This window comes from Myodes glareolus, chromosome 9 (genome assembly GCF_982192425.1).
Source record: "Myodes glareolus chromosome 9, mMyoGla1.1, whole genome shotgun sequence".
NCBI lineage: Eukaryota > Metazoa > Chordata > Mammalia > Rodentia > Cricetidae > Myodes > Myodes glareolus.
The window spans coordinates 53971014-53993905 of NC_142034.1; the positions used below are offsets into that span (position 1 = coordinate 53971014).

The window sequence follows — 22892 nt, forward strand, 5'->3', positions numbered from 1 at the left end:
TGCTACTGTTGTGGAGAGGTTTCGAGGGTTGGGAAAAGATTTTAATATACGTGCTCCTTGACTTGAGACGTAGCTCAGTGGTAGGATGTCTGCGTAGCATACACGAGGTTCTGATTCCATACTCAGCACTACAAAAACAATTACAACTTGAACGTATCTTCCCAATCTACCACATTGCTTGAAAACCATTGAAAAATGAAGGCAGGAGCAGGACTTGAGAAATGAGGATCCTAGAAGGAGGCGGGGCCGGTGGAGGAAGCAGTGGGTGTAAGAAGTGGAAGGGACTTCTCAGAGGGATGCTGGCAGCACACAGTGAATGATAATAAGTTAGTACAGAGAGGGCTGCGTGTCAGACATTGCGCTAAGTGTTTGCACATATTAACTCACCATGCCTATGCAGCAGCTCAGATTCTCTCTCTCTGCATGCGACCTCATAGCACATGAAAGCAGCAGAAAACTGGCCCCAAAGCATTAGAGAAGCAGTTTTGAATCAAGGAATCATCTAGTAGATGCGAATCAAACTCTTCGAGAAGGCAAAACGGAATCTATAAAATGTATGTGGAAGAGGACCACATCCTGCAGGTATGAACCATGGGGAATGTACAGAAAAGGTGATACCAGACATTGAAAAAGGAGGGGGGGAGGCTGTCACTTGACAGACACCCAGTCCAGAACACAGAACGTATAAACAGAAATGGGCCTAGATGTGGAACGGTAATCTACCAAGGACCAGACATGCTTTAAGGTCTGGAGGCTAGAACCCCTGCAGACTGTCTCCACAATCAGCATGCCAGGTCCAGGAAATGGATCTGCCTGGCCCTAGCCTATCCCAAGCCACCAAACTATAGCAAAGAATTCCCAGCAGCATCGCCCTAAGTTCACGGCTTTCTGAGACCCAAGACCAGGACACAACTTGGGAAGAAAATCCAACCTGGGATCCACTGAAGAGGGCTTGCTTTCTTTACCTGAGAGGAATAAATTCACCCACCCACACCTGCTGGATGCCAGACCGCGGTTCTTGGGTGCCTGTCCTTTTCGGCACCCACTGTCTGGATGTTGACATTTGTTGTCTCTGGTCTCCCTTGAGATGTCTGGCCCATGATATCTGGCCTATTTGAAATCTTAAAGTCTTGATTGATAGTCAGGTGAGTGGGGGAGAAGCTGAGGGTGGGGGAAGAAGGAAGGGGTGGGATTTTAAGTCTGGAAGTGCTGTCTTTTCAGGCTCCAGGCAGCCTGGGGATCCCTGGGAATTTATTGAAGGGCAGATTTCAAAAGCAGTAGAGAGCAGGGACCGGGGGTGTTGGAGAACCGCAGCTGGCCTAGCAACTGGGGCGCTCCCCCAGATCCTCCCAGGTTCACCTTCTAGAAGCATTCCTCTGGTTTCAGCCCAGAAAAGAGACATTTCCCTCCTCCATTTGAAAACTGGGTTCAACCCCTCTGAAAGTTCTCCTAAAGACCCAGAGGCCTTGAGGAAGGCTCCTAAGCCTTCTTAGCTCCAGTCAGGATGCTCCAGCCCTGAGAATCCCCTATAAGTCTAGGGCAGCAGTCTTTAACTCGAGTAGCAACCCCTTTGAAGACGCTTTCACAGGAGTCGCCTAAGACCATTGGAAAACAAGATATTTACATTACAGTTCATAACAGTAGCAAACTTAGAGTTATGAAGTAGCAACAAAAATAACTTTATGGTTGGTGGTCACCACAACATGAGGAAAGTTGAGAACCACTGATCTAGAGAGTCCCCTGTCATAGTTAACTCTGGCCCCCCTAACACGCGCGCGCGCGCACACACACACACACACACACACACACACACACACACACTGCCAGAGCACCTTCAATTTCTCTCACACCATAGCTAACTCAAAGGCATAGCCCTTCCCCAAAGCCTGCTAGACTAGCAGGTTCAGGCTAGTCTAGGGCGGGGACTAGGGAGGAGTGCCTAGAAGCTGTGAGGGCGGGGACACAAATCCATCTTTTGAAGCCTCGGAATTGGCCCTGAGGCGACGGTGGCCCTGGGCGGTCTTCGAATTGAGCTTCACTTGGGTTGCCTCCGGAGTGGCCAGAGGGCGCCATGGGCCGCTACCGCATCCGTGTGGTCACTGGGGCCTGGCTCTTCTCGGGATCCCTCAACCGAGTGGAGCTGTGGCTGGTTGGAGCGCATCGGGAGGTGAAGCTGGAGCTGCCGCTGAGGCCCGCGCGGGGCAAGGTTAGCGGGCAAGAGCTGGGTCCCCCCAGTGTCCGGGCTGGGCGTGGGAGGTTGGCAAGGGACAGGAGACTAGGGGCTGTGACCTCACGACCGCAGTGGAGTTCCGTGGAGGTAGGACGCCGGGAGTGAGGTCAACCGCTGGCCTGGGTGGTCTCCTTTCCCGGACCCTGACCCAGGCAGCCTCTGATTCCTCCTGCATAAAGCGACCCAGAGCCGATGTAAATACAGGGCTTGTGGTCAGTCATAAAGCTCTTCAGAGCTCCAGTACGGTGGGAGCTCAGCGAACAGAAGGAGACAGGTGATGATGATGATGCTCTCTGGTCAGCGCACTGTCGGCTCTGGTCTCCCCACAGAAACCGAATGCCTTAGACCCACCAGACAGGTTAGGGGTGGGAGAGGGAGGGAGAACGGGAATGAGAGGTGTTTGACGGCTGCGGTAAACTGAGGCTCCCCACAAAGCGCGGCTCCGTCTCTGAAAGGCTTCTCCCAGTTTCTGCTACTAAGTCTGGCGAATCTGGTCCCCACAGGAGGAAGAGTTTGACTTCGATGTTACTGAGGACTTGGGGCCACTACAGTTTGTGAAGCTGCACAAACAGCACACAGTGGTGGACGACGCCTGGTTCTGCAACCTCATTACAGTTCAGGGGCCCGGAACAAGTGCAGAGGCGGTGTTCCCCTGCTACCGCTGGGTGCAGGGAAACGGAGAACTGAGCTTGCCGGAGGGTACAGGTGAGCAGGCAGCAATTCATCTTGGGCAGTGGGCAAAGACCTGAGGGAAAAGGCAGTGATGGAGGTGATGGGAGGAGGGGGGAAGGGAAGGCGGGGTAAGGGGTAAGCAGGGAAGAAGAACCTCAAGAAAGGATGGACAGGCGCTGGCTGGTACAGTGAGTTTCCGGGATGCAAGGGAGGAAATGGGAAGAAGTTATGAATTCCCCAAGGGTCTCCCAGAATAAGTGGTGTTGCACTTGAATTAAAGAGGGTACTACGCGATCTGGAGACCCTGTTTTCCTAAATAGGAAGTAGGTCACACAAAGAGAAGCAAAGAGCAGACGAGTTCTGAGATTTAGAACAAGTTAGGGCAGGGACAGGTGAAGAGCTCACAGAACAGGAGACTGCCAGCGAGCAACAGACAGCTAGGAAGGGATGACGGGCCCCTGGTTTGATTGGAGTAGTGGGGACTACCTGGCAGCTGAGGGCATGCATAAGAGTCACAAAATTTCAAATATTTACCATGGGAAACAAGAGAAAGAGAGGAAGGAAACCTAGGGTGGTATGGGTGAAAACGGGAAACAGCACGTTGAGACAGGTGGATCTAATCGAGGTGGCAGCAGGGACGAGTCAGTAACTGGAGAGTGGTGATCGGGTCCCGAAAAGTGAAGCCAGGCAAAGGAAGCAAGGGTGAAGGTGTCTGGATGCTTGCCGTGCGAGGTCAACCAGCCAGAGCAACAGATAGCTATGGTGTCGGGGACCAAGATTTTTATCACCTTAATTAGGGTGATTTCCCCCAATTCTAGACATTGATGAAATAAGGTCAGGAAGGAGATTATGGGCTTAAGGTACAAGGAAACATGGCAGATAGCTGGTCTGGAATGAAGATGTGGGTTGAAGTCAGTGAAACTGTGAGCCCAGGCAAGACCCGGATGAATGCCTGGGGATCAGTCAAATGAGGCAAAGCCAGAGATAAAGACAACAGAAGCCAACAGAAAACACGGACTGGCTACAAAAAGAGGGCAGGAGACAAGCGGAAGCGTGCTCAGAACCAGACAAGAAGTATGGCTAATTCTGACTTTCCCCAGCCCGCCTGGCAGGAGACAATGCTTTGGATGTCTTCCAGAAGCATCGAGAAAAGGAACTGAAGGAAAGACAACAGACCTACTGGTGACTCTCAACCCACAGCCTCCCAAGTGCCCCCACCGCTGCTCCCTGCCCCACCCCCACCGCTCATCTCAACCCTCCCCCTAAAGCGTTGTCCCCAACTTCTAGCTGGGCCACCTGGAAGGAAGGCTTACCCCAGACAATAGCCGCAGACTGTAAGGACGACCTACCTCTGAATATGAGATTCCATGAGGACAAGAGGCTGGACTTCGAATGGGCACTGAAGGCGGGGTAAGGAAAGGGCTAGGAAGCTTAGGGCATGGGAGCAGGGAGACCCAAGTGCGGTGGGTGGTATTTAGTGAGAAGCTAAGGGTCAGATGATGGGGTCATGTCTTAACACCTGTCCTAGGGTTCTGGAAATGGGTCTCAAACGTGTTTACACCCTCCTGAGAAGCTGGAACCGTCTGGAAGACTTTGATCAGATCTTCTGGGGCCAGAAGAGTGCCTTGGCTGGTGGGTGGCTTCCCCAGATCTCCATAATCTCCCAGTGGTCCCTTTTCATTACGATGCATGGTTCCCGGAGCTCCTTGGCAAATTAAAATATATTTCGCCTGATATTCTCACAGAGGCCCCCAAAAATGACAAAAATAAAAATGGCTGAGCGTAGGATATTCTAAATCCCCGAGGTCCAATGGGAAGAACGGAGACATCTAGGCTGCAGTAAATTTCCTCCTTTCTGTGCCCCACCCCTGCACACAGAGAAGGTTCACCGGTGCTGGCAGGACGACGAGCTTTTTGGCTATCAGTTCCTCAATGGTGCCAACCCCATGCTGTTGAGACGCTCTAGCTCTCTGCCCTCCAGGCTGGTACTGCCCTCTGGGACAGAGGAGCTCCAAGCGCAGTTGGAAAAAGAACTCCAGGTATTGTCCCCCTGCCTGGCATTGCTTTCTCATCACTAGTGGGGAAGACCTAGTGAGGTTGAGATGCCAACATCAGATGGCAGAAAAGAAGGGACCCCTTGGTGCATGCCTTTTGCTAGGAAAGAAAAGTGTCTGAAGAAGGGTGATGTCACATAAAAGCCACAAGGAACTCCCGTATGAATGGGGGAGATAGATGGATCCCTAGGACACAGACTGGGTCCAGAGATGTTAAAAGGAATAATAATACACTTGCTGCTATCATTTTTCTGAATTCCAGTGATCTTGGCAGGGGAAAGACTGACCACCTGCACAGGGGTCAGGGTGCTAGTGCTTGTGAGACAGACTGGACTGCGCATGCCTACTCCGAACCCAGATCTGCTACACATATCCCCACACAGGGTGTCTACCCTCATCGGGGTGCTTTGTGTCCTTAGGATTAGAAGAACTAGACCAACCAGACACTGTAGCTATGACAACAGGACTCTGGAACTGATGGACATCAACGACAAGAAGCTGGTGTGTGACCTTTGAACTCTAAGAACAGATGCATTCCTTTCTCCAGAATGGTTCCCTGTTTGAAGTTGACTTCATTCTGCTGGATGGGATTCCAGCCAATGTGATCCGGGGAGAGCAGCAGTACCTGGCTGCCCCTCTTGTCATGCTGAGGATGGACCCCAGTGGGAAGCTGCTGCCCATGGCTATCCAGGTAAGGCTCCCTAAGTACCTCATTGCTAATGCTGGTCTCTGTCACTTAAACCTCTGCATCGAGAAACCCGATTTCTAGGTGCTTGGCTCCTCGGTCCTGTCTCTTCTGAGAGACACCCTCCTTTCACACCCTAGTCCCCCCCGACTCATCCAAACGGAAGTGCTTGCCCATGAGTCACTGAAGCTGCGGGGTGTGGTGGTGTATACCCATAATCCCAATACTCTAGAAGCAGAAGGATCATGAGTTCAAGACTGTCCAAAGATAGATGACAAGTTTGGGGCCAGCCTGAGCTATATAGTAAGATCTTTAAACAAATAACAAACAAATGGCCTCTTGAGTTCTCATCCTATCCCTAACAGTGCTCAAATATCAGCGTGCGTCTCAATCACCTCAGGTACTTGTGAAAAGCACAGGTTTCCGGGCTGTGTGTAGATCAGTGCACAGCACTTACTGCACAAGGCATGCCAGGTGGGGCAGAAGGGGGACGGAAGTGTGTTAAGTCCCACCCCCAGAGTTTCTGGTTCAGTGTATCTGAGATGGATCTAAGAAAGTGCTTTCCTTACAAGTTCCAAATTAATGCTAAGATTAAGTAGCTGAGGACCACACTGAGAACCATTCTTTAACCTCAGTGTCCTCTGCTTCTAAATATCCATTGTTGCTTGACTCTTTCGCCTACTCCCATCAATCATTGACGAGCACTGTTCGGGTCTGTTGTTCTTTGAGACGGTCTCACTATATAGTTGAGTGGCCTGGACTTTCCCACGTAAACCAGACTTGAAACTACAGAGATCCACCTGCCGCTGCTTCCTGAGTACAGAAGATCAGAGAGGAACCACCACCCCTGGCTCCCATCCTCGCAGCTTTCGCTCTCCACATCATCACCCGCTCTCTGAGCCTCACGTTTCCCCCACACCACTGCTAGGACCTCCTTTCTGGACCCCTGCTTCCCATCTGTCCTGCATTCAGCCTGCCCACCATGGCACGACAGTCAGCAGAGCAGAATGACAGGTTTCTCGTTCCTTCCACTTGAGTGTGAGGCACTGGAAGGAACCAGTTTTGCTTAGTCAAGGGTTTCTCCAGGAACTGTGGCCATGCCATTCACAGAGGGGGAGTTCCATCAATACTCAATTTCTATTTCTCCCAGATTCAGCCTCCCAGTCCCAGCTCCCCAGTTCCAACATTGTTCCTGCCCTCAGATCCTCCACTTGCCTGGCTCTTGGCTAAGATATGGGTCCGAAGTTCAGATTTCCAGCTGCAGGAGCTCCAGTTCCACTTGCTGAACACTCATCTGGTGGCTGAGGTCATCGCTGTTGCCACCATGAGGTGCCTTCCTGGACTGCACCCTATCTTCAAGGTACAGACTCCACCCTCTGTCCCACCTCCCTTAGAACCCAAATGGGACGTTCTGAGACAAAGTCTCTAACTGGGCTGGAGCTCACCATTGTGGCTAGGCTGGCTGGCCAGCAAGTCTGGGGCATCTGCCTGTCTCCACCCTCCACAACTCAAAAGAGGTAGATACAACAGCAAAACTCGTCAGAGCAATCGCTGAGTGAAAAGCAGGGGACAGAAACTGTACCAACACCTTGGAACTTATTTTAATTAAGCTGAGTCATTTGACACCTCTTAAGGACCATTATGAGGGAGATCCCTGAAATTCTCAAACATCTGGCAGTGTCACTGTGGGCTTACAACATAGCGGAGACACGGTCAGTTGGGAGTGGAGGGAGCCAAGTGGGGGTGGGGGAGACGGCCAGTGGATAAAAGGTTTGCTGCTCAAGCATGAGGACCTGAGTTTGAATCCCCAGCACCCATACAAAACCCAAGCACGGTGGCTCACCTATAGCCTGAGCAGCTGGTGGTGGGAGGACAAAGGAAACCAATTCCAAAGGTTGTCCTCCGACCTCCACAGGGGCACAGCGACACACAGGGGACAATACACACATAGTCACAGGCAAACAAAATAATGTCATCAAAATAAAAAGATTTGAAAAATCTTGATAACATTTCACATACAGAGATCACAAAACTGCAAGCATATAAAAGGGGGTGATTGTCAGGGCTAGCGTAAAGGAAAACGGGGTGTCTGTTTTAGCTACATGGTGTAAGGGGGTGATTGTCAGGGCTAGTGTAAAGGAAAACGGGGTGTCTGTTTTAGCTACATGGTGTAAGGGGGTGATTGTCAGGGCTAGTGTAAAGGAAAACGGGGTGTCTATTTTAGCTACATGGTGTATAAAGCACTGTTGGAGTATTCAAGGTAGGAACGTGGTAAGGAAGACAATTAAGTCCCAAGCCTGGCCAGTCTAGCTGTGACCCCTTCGGGTAACACAGGCTGATTAATAGTATCCTGGATTCCATTTCCTCCATGATGCCACCTGCACCTGCATCTTCTAGTCTGTGTGTACAGTTAAAACCTGTATTCACACTTGACACCTTCCCCTCTGGCTCGGTCTCCTTCAGTTTTCATCCGCCCTAACGAGTACATCCCATGGCAAACTGCTGTCTGTCACGGGACACACAGCAGGGCTAAATGCGCCGATGTCCCAGGGGTACCTTACTTTGACAGTCAGGGTCTAAGTCCTAAATCATACCTTGATATTTTCCTAATGTCCATTTTCTTGTTTTGTTTTGGTTTTGAGATGGGGTCTCACACAACTCAGGCTGGCCTCCAGCTCTCTATATCCAAAGACCTCCACGATCCTCCTCTGTCCACCTCCCTCATGCTTGGATCAGAGGCATGCACACCACACCCAGGTTATGGAATGCTAGGAATTGAGCCCAGAGACTTTGTCCATGCCACCCAAGCATTTTGCTAACCAGGTTACATCTCCAGCCCGGCTGTGCACATTTTAAACTGTGAAGAGGGTCTGTTGGGTTGGTAAAGGACAAACGGCACAGGCTGTAACGTGACACGTGCTAAATGCTATCTAAAAAGTCCCTGAAATTTTTGTTTGGAGTTGTTCCCAGTCATCTTTTCTTCTCATGTGACTTGGGGCATTCTGTGACACTCAGAATCTTGTGTGAGTTGCTTTTGTATCTCAAAATCAAAGAGTTTTGATTTTGAGTCGTCCCTGTGTTTGGCTTGAGCAATTCAGATAAACACCAAAATTAGATGAAATATGAATATTAACTGTGTAAGAAAGAAGACAAAAAAGGATGTATGAGAATGAGGTGGAGGTTTATAAGAGCCAAGGAAAAGGAGAGAGGAGACTCAACAGTACCATCAAGGCTGGGGGACAGAATGGATGCTGAGACCTCTGCTGTGCAAGCAGATAGCTTCAGATACCCTCCCCACAAGCCACTCCCAAAGAAACCCAAGCGTCAAATAACCAAAGAATGGAGGTGCAGTTTTGATAAGGAATATACAGGCTAATTTAAGCTATGAGGATACAAATGACAGAATATAAGAAAATCAAAAGGCGCTGAGAGCTCCTAAAAACACCCACACTCAGGGTGGAAATAAAGAGAATGAATAACAACTACTTTTAGGTATTACAAACACATCACCTACATATTCATACACATGGGAGCAGCTCCCTCGGATAAGAGCCTACTGTTGCCCCCTGTTGGCAGGTTGGAATATTGCATACTAAACAGTAATAACTTGGTACCAGAGTGGTAAGGTGTGGTCTGAAATCCTAGTCACCTCGGCTCTAGAGGACAACTCCTGAGGAATTTAGAGAATGTGAATAAGTGACCAGAGAAGTAAGAGTCCAGCCTGCCAAGGCCTCAGCATGAACGAAAGCATCAAGAGGACAGTAGGACTTTATACTTGGTGTCAGTTCCTACAAGGAAGGTCTCGAGTACAGCCCCCTTTAATCTCCACCCCAGCTCCTAGTTCCTCACATCCGTTACACTATGGAAATCAACACACGAAGCCGGACCCAGCTCATCTCAGATGGGGGAATATTTGATCAGGTAAGGGTAGGGGGGTATGGTGCCACCTCATCGCCTGGCTTCCGTTGATGGTCTGAACACTTGGGGATGCCAGACCAACTTTGGTGAAATCTCAGCCTTAACCTATGAGTCCTGTCCATTCATATATGTGACTTCAAATCTGAAAATTCCGTGCCTGAGCACCATACAGCTCCTGGCTTTCTATCCCCGCTTTCACCCATCAGGACTTGTCAACTTTCTTGTCCCAGGTAGTGAGCACAGGTGGAGGCGGCCATGTTCAGTTGCTCACTCGGGCAATGGCCCAACTGACTTACTGCTCCCTCTGTCCCCCTGATGACCTGGCCAACCGAGGCCTGCTGAGAATCCCAAGTGCTCTCTATGCTCAGGATGCTTTACAGCTCTGGAAAGTCACTTCCAGGTGAGATCTGACTTGGGACAAAAAGTGTCTCCCCGGAGAGAGGGATGAGGAACAGGTGGAGTTAGTTGTCGGGTTTAAAAGGAGACTAGACTAGGGACAGGACACAGGCGCGGAAGGTTGTCAGAGTGGAGGCTGGGGATCTGGAAGGACCAGGGTTTTGTCCGGAGTGACTAGCAGTCATGGGCAGTTAGAATGACTAACTTTCACCACTTTTCCTTACATCAATATACCTGAGCCCTGGGTGTTACTCAATCACAGGATGCTTGCTTAGCACGAGCAAACCCTTCATTTTGATCCCTAATGCTGCAATAAATTAATTACTTGAATTTTTAAATGAAAATTAAAACTTCAAAACACAAATGTGGTAGGATCCAACCCGGGCACAGTGAGAGCCAGCTGAGAGGTGCAGAGGCGAGAGGTTGGAGCCCGTGTTCTCAGCTCAGCTTCCTTCTTTGGGCAGGTACGTGGAAGGGATGGTCCACCTCTTCTACCAGAGTGATGAGATTGTGAGGGGAGACCCAGAGCTGCAGGCCTGGTGTTGGGAGATCACTGAGGTGGGACTATGCCATGCCCAGGACAGAGGTAAGATCTGTCCCAGCGACAAGGGCCCCTCCCCAGACCTGGGGGACAGAAATCCCAGTCACACCCGCCCTTCCATTCATGACAGCATCCTCCATGCCTCCAAACACCCAGAAGCATCCTATATACCTCGGTTGTTCTTCTAAAGAGGCCCCAGCCATCGGCTCATACTCATATCTATAACCTTCCATAGTTCTATATTAGACTCAGCTAGAGCAGAACCACAGCCAGTGAGTTCTTCCCAGTCCCTGCTGGGGTTTATGGAGTTCTGTATTGATGGTTCCCTATTTTCCTACCTGGAGATATAAATGGAAAAAAAATCACACCAAAGCCCATCATGTCTCACAGTGGCTATTCCTTTCCCTCCTGCCTGCTACTGTCCACACACAGAGGGTTCTGGCATGCTGTACATTTGCCAAACTGCGATGTCATTCTCGATGCCATGACAACACTATCTGCACGCTATGGCTCAGATCTGAATTCAGGGTCCTGATTCTTGGGGCTCAGGTTTCTTTGGTTAATCTGGTCCTCGCTCTCCATCACCCCTCTCACCAGTCAGGGTGCAGCCACTGCTTGCAGTCAACTTCCATCCTCCTCCCTTAGCTCCGGAAAGAACTAGGCTTTCCTGGGCTAAACAGAAGGCCGCCTCCTCTCCGGCTCTGAGGCTTCTCCAGTCACTGCCCCTCCACACTTCAGGCTACCACCTTGAATCCCGTTCACTGCTTCTTAATGGCACAGTGGAACCACCATGGCCAGACCCTGTCATGCAGCAAACACGTGTGCCCTGAAGAAAGCCTCTTCTTGAGGAAGCATGAAGCTCACTAGCCCTACTCTTGCAGGACCAAGCTCTTTCTAGTTTCTCAGTCCTGATCCTTTGGCTTCAGATGTCCAGAAAGACCCTTCTCCCTTGCCAGCCCCTCAAGCAGTATCTACATCTTGAAATTCACAATAAATATTCAACGTCTCAGTCTGCTGGGATTGAAATAATGCAGCGGAACAGACAGCGTGGCTTACACATTAGAAGTTTATTTCTCACCATTCTGGAGGCTGAAAGTCTCAGGTCGGAGCAGCATGTTTTGGCTCTGGTGGGTGCTCTTCCAGGTGACACAGGTCACTCTCTCAGCACCACGTGGCAGAGAAAGAACAAACTAGATCTCTGTCCTGTCTCACAAGGACACCGCCATCACTCAGGAGAGCTCTAACCTCACGACCTTATACACTTCCAAAGCCTCCTCATGTCCACACCTCATCACACAGGTCAGCAATTTCAGAATAATAACTTAGGAGTGGAAACACATTCATTCCATACCATAAATATTAGCTTTATCCTCACAAGCAGCTTCTCGGCCCCTCCTCTCTCTGTTCTCTCTCAACTCACAGCTCACTTTTGCCGAAGGTGCTGCTCCAGTTAGAGGAAGTGTGCTAAAACTAACACAGGTGACAGGAGTGCCGTCGGGAACTGCGTTCAGAGTCCGTCTTTCTCCCCACTGGATAACCTCCACAAGCATTTAACCTCCCTTTGATGTTCTTATCTAGAAAGCAGATGTAATTATATGGACCAGCTCGAAGCAAAGTTCCCACACACACTGCAAAATAATTGGCATGAGGCAAACTCAGAAGTTTGTTTAGTTTTGTTGTTGGTTTTTTTTTTTTCCAAGACAGGGTTTCTCTGTAAATTCTAGTTGTCCTGGAACTAGCTCTGTAGATCACCCAGTCTAGCCTCGAACTTACAGAGATCTACCCACCTCTGCCTCCTGAGTGCTGGAATTAAAGGCGCATGCCACCACCATCAGGCACATCATTGATTCTTTTTTTTTAATTGATTTATTATGTATACAGTGTTCTGCCTGCATGTATCCCTGCAGACCAGAAGAGGGCACCAAATCTCATTACAGATGGTTGTGAGCCACCACGTAGGTATTGGGAATTGAACTCAGGACTGCTGGAAGAGCAACCCATGCTTTTAACTGCTGAGCCATCTCTCCAGCCCCTACATTAACAGACTAGGGATGACTGATTGCCCAGCCCTTAATCTTCCACAATAACAGTATCTATTATTTGCTGAGCACTATTTAAAAACAGATCATTTTGATGCTTTTTTGTTATTTGTTTGTTTGTTTAAAGACAGGATCTCACTGTGTAGTCCAGACAGTGGTGTGGGATGGCCAGGAACTCACGAGCCTCCTGCCTCTGAGCTGGGATTACATCACGCATCACTGCATTCACACTCTCGAGTGTGGAGAGGTCAGGTGACCAGTCTAAAGCAGTGGCCCCCAGTCTTCCTGACACTGTGACCCTTTAATGCAGTTCCTATGTTCTGTAACCCCCGACCACAGAATTATTTTGTTGCTACTTCATAACTGTAATTTTACTACTGTCATAAACCAAAATGTAAATATTTGACATGCAGGGCATCTGATACGGGACCCCTGTAGGGGTTGAAACCCACAGGCTGAGAACCTCTGATCTAAAGTAACCAAGATGGAAGAAATCAGGCCAGTGCTGAAACCTATATCTGATACAAATATAGTTACGTAAATTTAAACACACACACACACATCCGTTCTAAAATACAGAGCATCCTGTGTTTCTTTCCTCTTACTCTGTCTCCTTTAAGTCCTGTTCTTTCCCTGGCCAGGTTTCCCTGTCTCCTTCCAGACCCGGGCTCAGCTCTGCCATTTCCTTACGATGTGTGTCTTCACATGCACGTCTCAACACGCCGCCATCAACCAGGGCCAGGTATGGAGCTCAGGGCCCAGGGCCCGGAAAGCACGTGTCTGGACCTTGAGCTATTCAAGGGAGAGGTGGGAATTCAAATCCTAATACCTGGGTGCTAGAGTTAGTTTCTTTCCCCAGCTGGACTGGTATGGCTGGGTACCTAATGCTCCATGCACCATGAGGATGCCTCCACCCACCAACAAGGAAGATGTGACTATGGAGATGGTGATGGGGTCGCTACCTGATATTGAGAAATCCTGTCTTCAAATGACCATCACATGGCATCTGGGTCGCCTCCAGCCAGACATGGTGAGTAAGGGCCAAGGAGAGGGAAGTAACAACTGGGGAAAAGGGTGTCTTCAGGCTGGAAGCTGAATGATCCATTCTGTCTCAGGTACCTCTAGGACAACACAAAGAAAAATATTTCTCAGACCCCAGAACCAAAACTGTGCTCAGTCGATTTCAAGCAGATCTGGGAAATTTGGAAAGAGAGATCATAGCCCGAAATGAGCAACTCGACTTGCCCTATGAATACCTCAAACCCAGCCGCATAGAGAACAGCATCACCATCTGAGCCCGAGCTGCCAGCACTCAGAACAATCCCATCAGCACCAGGGCTGCCACTGCCTTCTTGATTCTGTGCCTTTTTATGTCTGCTGCTAAGATTAATTTCTCCCTCAACTAAACACACTCCACATCAGTATTCTGCCACAGGGCACTAGATGTTCTGCTGTAAAGAGGAACAATTTAGTCTCTGTAGGTCATCCACGTTCTACCACCCTTAACTAGCTCTCTCCCTGTACCACTAAAGCGGTCACTGACATTATGAGCGTGACTATGTTCCAATAAAACTGTGTGTGGACACTGAGATGTGAACCTCACAAGTCACCAGAGAGGATTTTGGCTTGTTTTCCTTCAGCCATTTATAAGCAAAAACAACGTCAGGTGGTGGTGGTGATCAGCTTTAATCCCAGCACTATGGAGGCAGAGGCGGGCAGACCTCTGAGTTCGAGGCCAGCCTGGTCTACAGAGAAAGTTACAGGGCAGCCAGAGCTGTTACACAGAGAAATCCTGTCTCAAAAACAAAACAAAAACAAAACAAAAAACAAGCAAACGGATGAAGATAAAAGCACTTTGAGGGACATGCACAATTTCAGATTAGATCTGGTCTAACCTCATATAGGCCTCAGGCCTATATGAAAAAAAAAAAAGCATCCAAGAGGCTGAGGAGAGGAAAATGATATTTCTGGGTGAAGTCAAACTAGTACAGCTAAGTCTCCTCTGCCAGGAACCAGCCCTCATGTTTGATGGCCAACATGCAAATTCCTGACTCTCTTGACAATTTCCCCTCCACCCCTACTTTTCCAGTTGGAACACATACCCCGAATATCCCTAAATAAGGGTGTTACTGGCCCCAAATAAAAAGCTTTCTCCGATAGCTTCCCTCCCCAACAGTCACAAGGAGAAGCAGAAAACCCTTGTCTCGGGCTGCTAACACCCAGCAATCACTGTGTTTCCCAAGTTATCTTTCACAACCATTTTGAGACCAATATCCACAAAATAAATTTTAAAAATGCCACAAGATTCTAGTCCATGACAGTGTTCCCCAGTTTGGTCCTGGAGTCTTGAGATTAAAATGTATTCTCGCAATCATTCTGTGACTATTGTCCTTACTAGCATGGGTACACCAATCTTGGTGCAAAAGTTTTTACTCATCAGTGGTTTTGAGCTTGAACCCCAGCCCTGGAGAGGAGAGAGTGTTTTTTAAACATCTAATTACCCCAAATAATTACTATAAATTAAAAGCTAGTGAGTGTTACCAAATTTGTTTTGGAAAGGCCTTTTTTTTGTTCTTTTGTTTTGTTTTGTTTTTTGTTTTTCGAGACAGGGTTTCTTTGCAGCTTTGGAGCCTGTCCTGGAACTAGCTCTTGTAGACCAGGCTAGCCTTGAACTCACAGAGATCCTCCTGCCTCTGCTTCCTGGAGTGCTGGGATTAAAGGCGTGCGCCACCACCGCCCAGCCTTATTCATATGTTTATATCTTCTGATGGTTTGGATGAGATGGCTCCATAGGATCATGTATTTCTGGTCACCAGGGAGTGGAACTGTTTGAAAGGATTACAAGGATTAGCAGGTGTGGCCCTGACAGAGGAAGTGTGTCACTGGGGTGGGCTCTGGTTTAAAAAGCCCATGCCAGGCCCAGTCAGTCCTGCCCTCAGATCAGGATATCTCTCTCAGCTATGGCTCCAGGCCATACCATGTGTGCTGTCACGCTCCCCACCATGATAATAATGGACTCGACTTCTGAAACTGTAAGCAAGCCCAGTTCAATGCTTCTTAAGCGGTGCCTTGGTCATGGTGTCTCCTCCCAGCATTGAACAGTGACCAAGACACATTCATCTTACATATTGTCTTACTCGGTGTGCCTGCAGCGTTTTTAGCGGAGAGGCAACAGCGACTTCTTTGTGTCTTTCCTCCTTTCTCCCCCACGCTTAGCAATTCCGCTTGCCTTCATAATGTGTCCACTGAGTCTGCTTTTCCTAGCCCCATATTTTTCCTGAACGTGACGTCTGGAACGATACTGTATTGCAAGGGAAGCATTTCCAGGGTCAAGAAGTCCGCGACTATTGAAAAGCATTCCTTCAAGCAGGATGCTCAGGCTCAAGAAGGGGCTCCTCTTCTTTCCTCTCAAAGTGTCAAAGCATCTTTCAATAGGGAGACCTGGATAGAGGCGATGGACCTGCCCGCGGAGTAATTTCACCGTCTCGCTTACCGTTTTCCTCACCACAGTAGACCACCGGAGACTAAGGTATGTGTGCGTAGGATGTGGAATTAGACGAACCCGAGCTTCTCGATCTAACGAAACAGTCCCTTACTGAAGTCAGCAGGCCCCTATTCCGATTAGATTCTTTCCAGAGGCCAGGTTAAAGCTAGTTCCTGGTCATGTGACCTGTCAAGTCGGTCACGTGAGATGCCCGCGCCTTCCATTCCAAGACGGGGTAGGTGAAGAGGAAGAATCATCAGGCCCTAGTTCTTGCATCACTCACGTCCCTGTCACTTAGGGCAGGGAGGACTTGTAGAATTGCTGCTTTGGATTCTGACACCGCGTCCTCCGCCTGAGGCTCGGCCCGCCGCGTGGCGCAGCGCTCTCTTCCAGCCGCCCCCCTCGGAGTGGTCCACGCCTAAGGCCACGCCCCCGCCGCTTGGTGCCGCGCAAGTCCCCGAATCCAGCTCCCTGTCCCCGGCGTCTCCAGGCTTCCCTCTCGCCGCTTCTGCGCCTTGCTCAGCCTCTAGCGATCCCTCCCTCTCTCCTCCATGGCGTCGCTCCTGTGCTGTGGGCCTAAGCTGGCCGCCTGTGGCATCGTCCTCAGCGCCTGGGGCGTGATCATGTTGGTGAGCGGGCTGCCCCGCGAGGATCGGAGCGGGCCTGCGGGGCTCCGGGGTTGACGGGTTGGGAGGCCAGGAACCCCCAGGGCTTTGGAAGTGACAGATAGATTAAGGGTCTGGCTAATGAGTCGCTGGGAAAGGAGACGGAACTTAGATCGAAAAAATTGAGAACTAGAGCGAAAGGGTGATGGGGCAGGACCCTGGGAATGGGTGCCAGCGCCGGTAAATTTGCGGACCCCTTGAGGTAAGCAAGAGCTAGGCCCCTGAGACATGCTTGAGTTAGATGGAGGTGAGGAAGAAGTGTGCTTGCTCCCGAAAATGCTAGCTGAGGCCTTGCTTCTCCGGGGCTCACCGGGCTTCACTTTGGAAATATAAAGTGCAGGGTTCCCCTCTTCTCTTCCGCCTAGTCCCATGATAATGACGCGTCTTGGAGAGCTGCTAGCTATGCCTCCTTGAACCCAGCCCCTCTTTCCAGTGTCCCACCTGACGCCCTATTCCAGATGGTTTTGAGGCCTCCGAAACCAGCTACAACCACCCTGCTCCTAACCCTTTCTACTGTTGTGTTGAGCCAACATTAGAAATGGGAGGAGCTTAGGGAGCGACCAAGAAGTAAGGTACCAGAATTTGATAACCTGCCTATTCTTTTGTTCTTCCAGATAATGCTCGGGATATTTTTCAATGTCCACTCCGCTGTGTTAATCGAGGATGTTCCCTTCACAGAGAAAGATTTTGAGTGAGTGATCGGGTACTTAGGCGAGGCTGGGTGCAAATGAGAGGGAGCCAGGTGTAGCCAGAATTATGTGGGGGGGACACTGCTGAAGGTCGGGGAACTGCAAGAGGAGAGCTGCCCTCTATAAAGCAGTTCCGTGGCAAACTGCTTAACATGCAAGGTCCTAGTTTCAGTCCCCAGCACTAAACCGTTTTAACAAAATGAGCAGTCTTGCAAGCCAGGCTTCCGTGGCCTCTTCCAATATTCTGCCTGCTTGCACCTTAATCTATCTCTGCAAAATGGATCCCATGATAGAGTTCGCCCGGTATGATTGTCAGGAAGTCTAAGAGAAGTCAAAGCGTTTAGCGTGGTGTGTGGCGCGCGGGACGTGCGCACTGGTGCTCTGGGTGACTGACATTTCCCTGCTTGACTCGCCACCCCCAGGAACGGCCCTCAGAACATATACAGCCTGTACGAGCAAGTCAGCTACAACTGCTTCATCGCCGCCGGCCTCTACCTCCTCCTCGGCGGCTTCTCCTTCTGCCAAGTTCGGCTCAATAAGCGAAAGGAATACATGGTGCGCTAGAGCGCAGCCCGGCTCTCCCTCCCACCCGCTTCCCCTATTTAAAGACTCCTCAGCCCGTCTGTCCCACCCATCTGGCGTCCCCTAGGACCTGCAAATTCTGCTCCGGGCCCGAGCGCGCCCTGGACTACAATAAAAAGAAGCGATTCTCCTAAGCCTGGTGTCCGTGTTTGTAAGGAGGGGGCGGGCCTGGGCTTTGAAAGGCTGAGCTTAGCCTCAACGAGCAGTCCCGACCCTTCGACGGAAGTGGACTGAAGCCAGCCGGAAGTGAGGCGACGTCTTCCATCTCGTCTTCCTCCGCGTAGCGAGGCGACGCGAGTGACGGGGGAGAAGTCGGATTTCGGCCAATCGGCTGCGAGGAGGGCGGGACTTCCTGCGCGGGAGCCTAGCGGCCGGCCGCCCGGCTCTCCGTGGTTTCCAGCTCGCGTGGTGGTGGCGGCGGAGCGTCTCCGTGAGGAGGTGCGCGGGGCCATGACGTCAGCGTCCACCAAGGTTCGACCTCCCTCGCGGACTGCGCTCCCTGGCGGCCACGGGAGGGTGGGCCCCCTGCCTGGTTCCCGGCTGGTGCGCGCTGGGCGGGGGGCGGGCGGATCCGAGGCTGGGCTGGGACGGCGCGCTGCCGGCCCCCCGTAATGCTGCTCCGCCCCCAGGTTGGAGAGATCTTCTCCGCAGCCGGCGCCGCCTTCACGAAGCTCGGGGAGCTGACTATGCAGCTGCATCCAGTGTCGGACTCTTCCCCTGCCGGGTACGTGAGACCAGCCTAGGACCTGGACGCCGAGAGCAGACGCTTGGATTCAGTCACAGACACGACCCTCTCTAGATCTGGGAGCTGTATTAAACCCCGTGTGCCAGCGCGGTGTAGTTGCTAGTCATTGTTGAGTTAGTGAATGGCAGGTGACGATACTGCCAGGTCCACAATCCCCCACTGCAGACCGACATACTGTCTCCCACCCACCCCGAGCCGTGTGGAATCCCTCGCTGCTGCTACACATCTTTCAAGGGTTCCGTTTGTAAGGCCCCTACTTGTTGCATTGGTTTCCGTGGGTTGTTTATAGCAGCTGTTACGTGATGAATGGAGAGAGATGTTTTTCAGGTGGCTCTGGATGCAATTTCATGTGGCTAGCGATTGTCTCCAGGGCTTTTCTTAGGGAGCTCCTCTTTACGAATCTCTGAAAGGTGCCCAGAGACTAGGGGAAAGAGGCTGCTTGGCTGTGGACGGAATAGCCTGTGGGCTGCCTCCACACACTCCTCCTTCCGTTTTTGCTATCACCCTTCTCCCCTTCCGACAGCGCCAAGTGGACCGAGACGGAGATAGAGATGCTGAGGGCTGCTGTCAAGCGATTTGGGGACGATCTTAATCACATCAGCTGTGTCATCAAGGAACGGACAGTGTGAGGGAGGGTGGCTGGCAGAGAAAGGGGAGGGGCGGGCAACTTTCTTCTCCTTACCCATTGTTCTTTCTCCGACTCCCCAGCTCAGCATCTTTCCTACTTTGTTGCTAGTTTCGTTAGCATTTCCTTGAAGACTGAAAGACTATAATAATTGTGGCAATTGCTCGGAAGTTCAGGAAATGCAATGGTAATTAGGACCTTCAGAGAACTTTCTTTTCAGGTGCCCAGATACTCAATGGGTGTAGTTGATGAGGGTTCCCTGGCTATTTCTATAAATCCGTTGAGACTAGCATTTCCAGGATTGCATTCTGAACCGGCTAACTGGTCAGGATCCACGAAAAAGTCTCAATCTGCCTTTATTTCACCACAACATACCTGGGGGGGGGGGCGGCCCTACACATCCATATATCTTTTCAGAGGTTCATGAAAAGGGCTTTTCTGGCTGCTCTGTTCAGGGAGGCCATTCTTCATAACCCTGAGTGGGCCCAGAGCTGCTGAGGCCCTTATTACACATGGATTAGGGCCTTGATCTGGATACTTTTGAAGAAACTCGTAGAATTCCTTCAGAGTGGCCCATTACTCCCTCCCCCCCCTTCCCTCAGTTTCTCTGATGACCGCCTCCCTAATCTGCTTCCTCTTCTCTTTAGGGCTCAGATAAAGACCACTGTAAAGCGAAAAGTATATGAAGACTCTGGCGTCCCTCTGACAACCGAGTCCCCCAAGAAAGGGCCCAAGAAGATGACATCCGGGGTCCTCTCGCCTCCAGCCGCCCCTCCACCCAGCAGCTCCAGTGTCCCTGAAGCTGGGGGTCCTCCCCTAAAGAAACAGAAGGCTGGTGAGGGCTGTGGAGTTGCTGCCTAGGGTAGGGGCTGAAGGTCCTATTTGAGATTCAATGAGAACTGGGCCTGGGTCAGAGAAGGACAGGTGGTGCTTCTGTACTCTGGTGATCCCAAAACGGGCAGAGGGCTGTGTAGAGCATGAAGCTTTGGAAGACTGGGAGGAGGGAAAGCAGTCAGGAGACCTAGAACCTAGCCTATGCCCCTCCCAGATGTGACACTCAGTGCTCTGAACGACTCCGATGCCAACAGTGACCTGGTGGATGTAGAAGGGCTAGGAGAAACTCCTCCAGCCAAGAAACTCAACTTTGACCAGGGTAGGAGTCCTCCTCCTCCCACACTGGCTGGGGTGGGGAAGAAGTACTCACCTGGACGGTAGGGGAGGGGCCAGCAGAAACCCGGTTCTCGTGCAAGGGCTTCAGAAGGGAAGGTACTCAGTGCAGGGGTCGGGTCAGTTAGTAATGATGCTTGAGAAGGTGAGGGTTTTCTCAGAGACACACTCCGTGCTTGCTCCATCCCGGTCCATTTCCTCCCTGTTCCAGACAGCCTGACCCTAGACTCTGGCCTTCTCTCCACCTCTGCTGATGCTCCTCTCCTCTCCTGCTGAGCCTTCCGACTCTGACCCTCACTGTTCAGCGTGGACCTGTGGATCACCTGGGACTCTAAGCAAGGACTGCATGAGAGAGGGTCAGAAAGCCACCAGAGCTGGCGCCCTGTTCCTGATAAACCTGTGCCCTCACCCTCTGACCTCCGTCTGCCGATGGACATTTTTATACAGAAAATTATAATAAAAAAACTCTCTCAGAATGGTGCTGCCAGCTGCTGTTCCCTCTCCTCTGCTTCGCCTTGAGGGCCAGCCCCTTCTCGGTAGCTCTCAGCACCCTGCCTGGAGCAGCACAGCCAATACTGGCAGACTCGCTTCCCAGTGCCAATATTTCTGTGCTGCTAGAGCCAGGAGAGCTGGGTGTGGGCAACAAAGACTCTACTTTGCTCTGGAGGCCGGAACTTATTCCCAGGGTTGCTGACAGCTAACATGAGACTACCTGGGGGTTTAGAGGGGCTCTTTCCATGTTTCATACCCCCCCAACCCTTGCCAGGACCCCATCACTACCACAGATGGGTTTTCTTGTGCGGCTTCTCCAGGGTGGCCTCCCAGGGCCAGGCCTCAGCGGTGCCTCCCCCACCCTCGCTCTAACACCACAGTGTGGTTTGGACGTGGCCACAGTGCCGTACAAACCACAGTGTGCTGCTGGGGCGGGAGCAGGACTTGGATGGGTTGAGAGGAAGACGGCACAAGACAGTGCCATGAAGACCCCCACCAAGAGTGAGAAGATGGAGAAAGTGTGAATGGCAAACATGGCCCCAAACAGGGTTGGAAAAAACCGGGAATCTCCAATAGCTTAACAGGCAATAGGGAGGCTAGGGTTCAGTCTGATAAGCTTGACTTCTGTAGGAATTTAGCTCAGGTTAGGGGCAGAAGAAATAGGGGTGACTAGGGAAGACCAACAAACTGCCTCCCGACAGAGGCAGGGACCTAAGACTTCCTGTGTCCATTCCTCCCTCGCTAGGTCAGAACCCAAGAGAAATGCTAGAAGAGACGGGGCCAAGGACAGCAGGGTTGGGAGTTGGCAGTCCAGAGGTGGTGGGGCTGGAACACGGTTGAGAGAGGGGGGCCGGAAGTCACCCTGGGCCCTGGGCCTGCCACAAGATGGAGGCCAAAGGCAGGAAATGGAGGCCAGGGAGAAAGAGGGGCAGCAGAGCCCAGGAAGAGGCCCATCTGAACCTAAGGGCCAAGAATTCAACCCCAAGTGCTGCCTTTACTCCCCATGGTCCCCCCAAGACCCACGCCCCACCCCCACAGCAACACTCATTAGCCCATTCACCAGGCCCAGGCAGGCAGGCCCACCCCTGAGAGCCACGTTTAAGCAAAGACAAACATGTCTCTCCCCACCCCCAACCCTAGGCCTTTCCTTAGCCTTTTCCTTCTGTCCAAGATTTGATTTTAAAAAGAACCTCCCAGAAGGCAAAAGTTTCTTCTGGAAATTAAAAACAAAAAACTCTGTAATACCCAAATATTAACCTCCCATCTCTCATCCCACCCTTTACCACCAGCACCACCAAGCTTCCGACACACCCCCCAAAACTCTTAGCAATCAAAAAATCTAAGATGGTGAGTGTAAGCAGTCTTTTTAGGCCCCCTGAGGATGCCAGACCCTCTCCAAGACTACTACCTGTCCTATATCCATCCCTGCCAAGGCCTCCTGCTCCTTACACCTTCTAGAGCCCCCCAAACAAGTGCTGCCCCAGCTCCCATCCCTGCAAAGCTTTTGTGGGGGTAAAAAAATCAAACACTATCCTAATGTCTGGAGATATTGGGGGGTCTCTCAAGTCTCAGGCTTTGGTTTCAATCTGGGGGACTACATCTTAGGGGTACAAGAGAAAGGTTCTCTGGTCATCCCCCCAATTTCAAGAGTTACAGAGCCCAACCCCACCCCAGCACGCACCTCCAAACCTCCCCCCAACCGCCACGTCTCTCCTGAAAACAGGGGACACTTTCCTCCCCACTTACCTCAGCTACTCTCCCCTGAGATCCTGGTCCCCTATTTTGAAAGGAGCAAATTTGGGGGTGCATCCCTCACATTTGGGGTGCAGGAAAAAAAGAGCCGCCCCAGTCGCATCGCTGGCCTCCTTCCTCTCAGCTGGCTCAAGGACTGGGGTGTGCCCTGGGGAG

General features: G+C 51.1%; 3 protein-coding genes and 1 long non-coding RNA gene across 9 annotated transcripts; 3 read left to right on the plus strand and 1 right to left on the minus strand.

The window, feature by feature from the left end:
- Positions 1-1980: 1980 nt before the first annotated feature.
- LOC125409463 (polyunsaturated fatty acid lipoxygenase ALOX12) lies at positions 1981-14909 on the plus strand. The gene is made up of 14 exons (XM_048448504.3): positions 1981-2206; positions 2734-2935; positions 4003-4084; positions 4190-4312; positions 4431-4534; positions 4781-4941; positions 5504-5647; positions 6792-7001; positions 9476-9562; positions 9790-9959; positions 10420-10541; positions 13177-13277; positions 13395-13565; positions 13651-14909. Exons 1-14 carry the CDS (start codon positions 2072-2074, stop codon positions 13828-13830), a joined length of 1992 nt encoding a protein of 663 aa, XP_048304461.3. The 5' UTR covers positions 1981-2071; the 3' UTR covers positions 13831-14909.
- On the minus strand, positions 12340-16306 carry LOC125409466 (uncharacterized). The gene is made up of 3 exons (XR_007234792.3): positions 16029-16306; positions 13498-13656; positions 12340-13327 (listed from the first exon to the last, which is right to left on the minus strand). It is a non-coding gene; the product is annotated as an uncharacterized LOC125409466 (long non-coding RNA).
- A 141-nt stretch (positions 16307-16447) lies between these two features.
- Rnasek (ribonuclease K) lies at positions 16448-18089 on the plus strand. Its single transcript, XM_048448513.3, has 3 exons — positions 16448-16648; positions 17299-17375; positions 17796-18089. Exons 1-3 carry the CDS (start codon positions 16571-16573, stop codon positions 17935-17937), a joined length of 297 nt encoding a protein of 98 aa, XP_048304470.2. The 5' UTR covers positions 16448-16570; the 3' UTR covers positions 17938-18089.
- Positions 18090-18253: 164 nt separating this feature from the next.
- On the plus strand, positions 18254-20968 carry Bacc1 (BPTF associated chromatin complex component 1). 6 transcript variants are annotated; one of them, XM_048448505.3, is made up of 6 exons: positions 18254-18426; positions 18585-18679; positions 19224-19325; positions 19973-20160; positions 20374-20478; positions 20704-20968. In XM_048448505.3, exons 1-6 carry the CDS (start codon positions 18406-18408, stop codon positions 20766-20768), a joined length of 576 nt encoding a protein of 191 aa, XP_048304462.1. In that variant the 5' UTR covers positions 18254-18405; the 3' UTR covers positions 20769-20968. The 6 variants fall into 6 exon arrangements, with proteins under 6 accessions (XP_048304462.1, XP_048304463.1, XP_048304466.1 ...); XM_048448506.3 differs by having other exon boundaries at positions 20708-20968; XM_048448509.3 differs by lacking the exon at positions 20374-20478.
- Positions 20969-22892: the final 1924 nt, after the last annotated feature.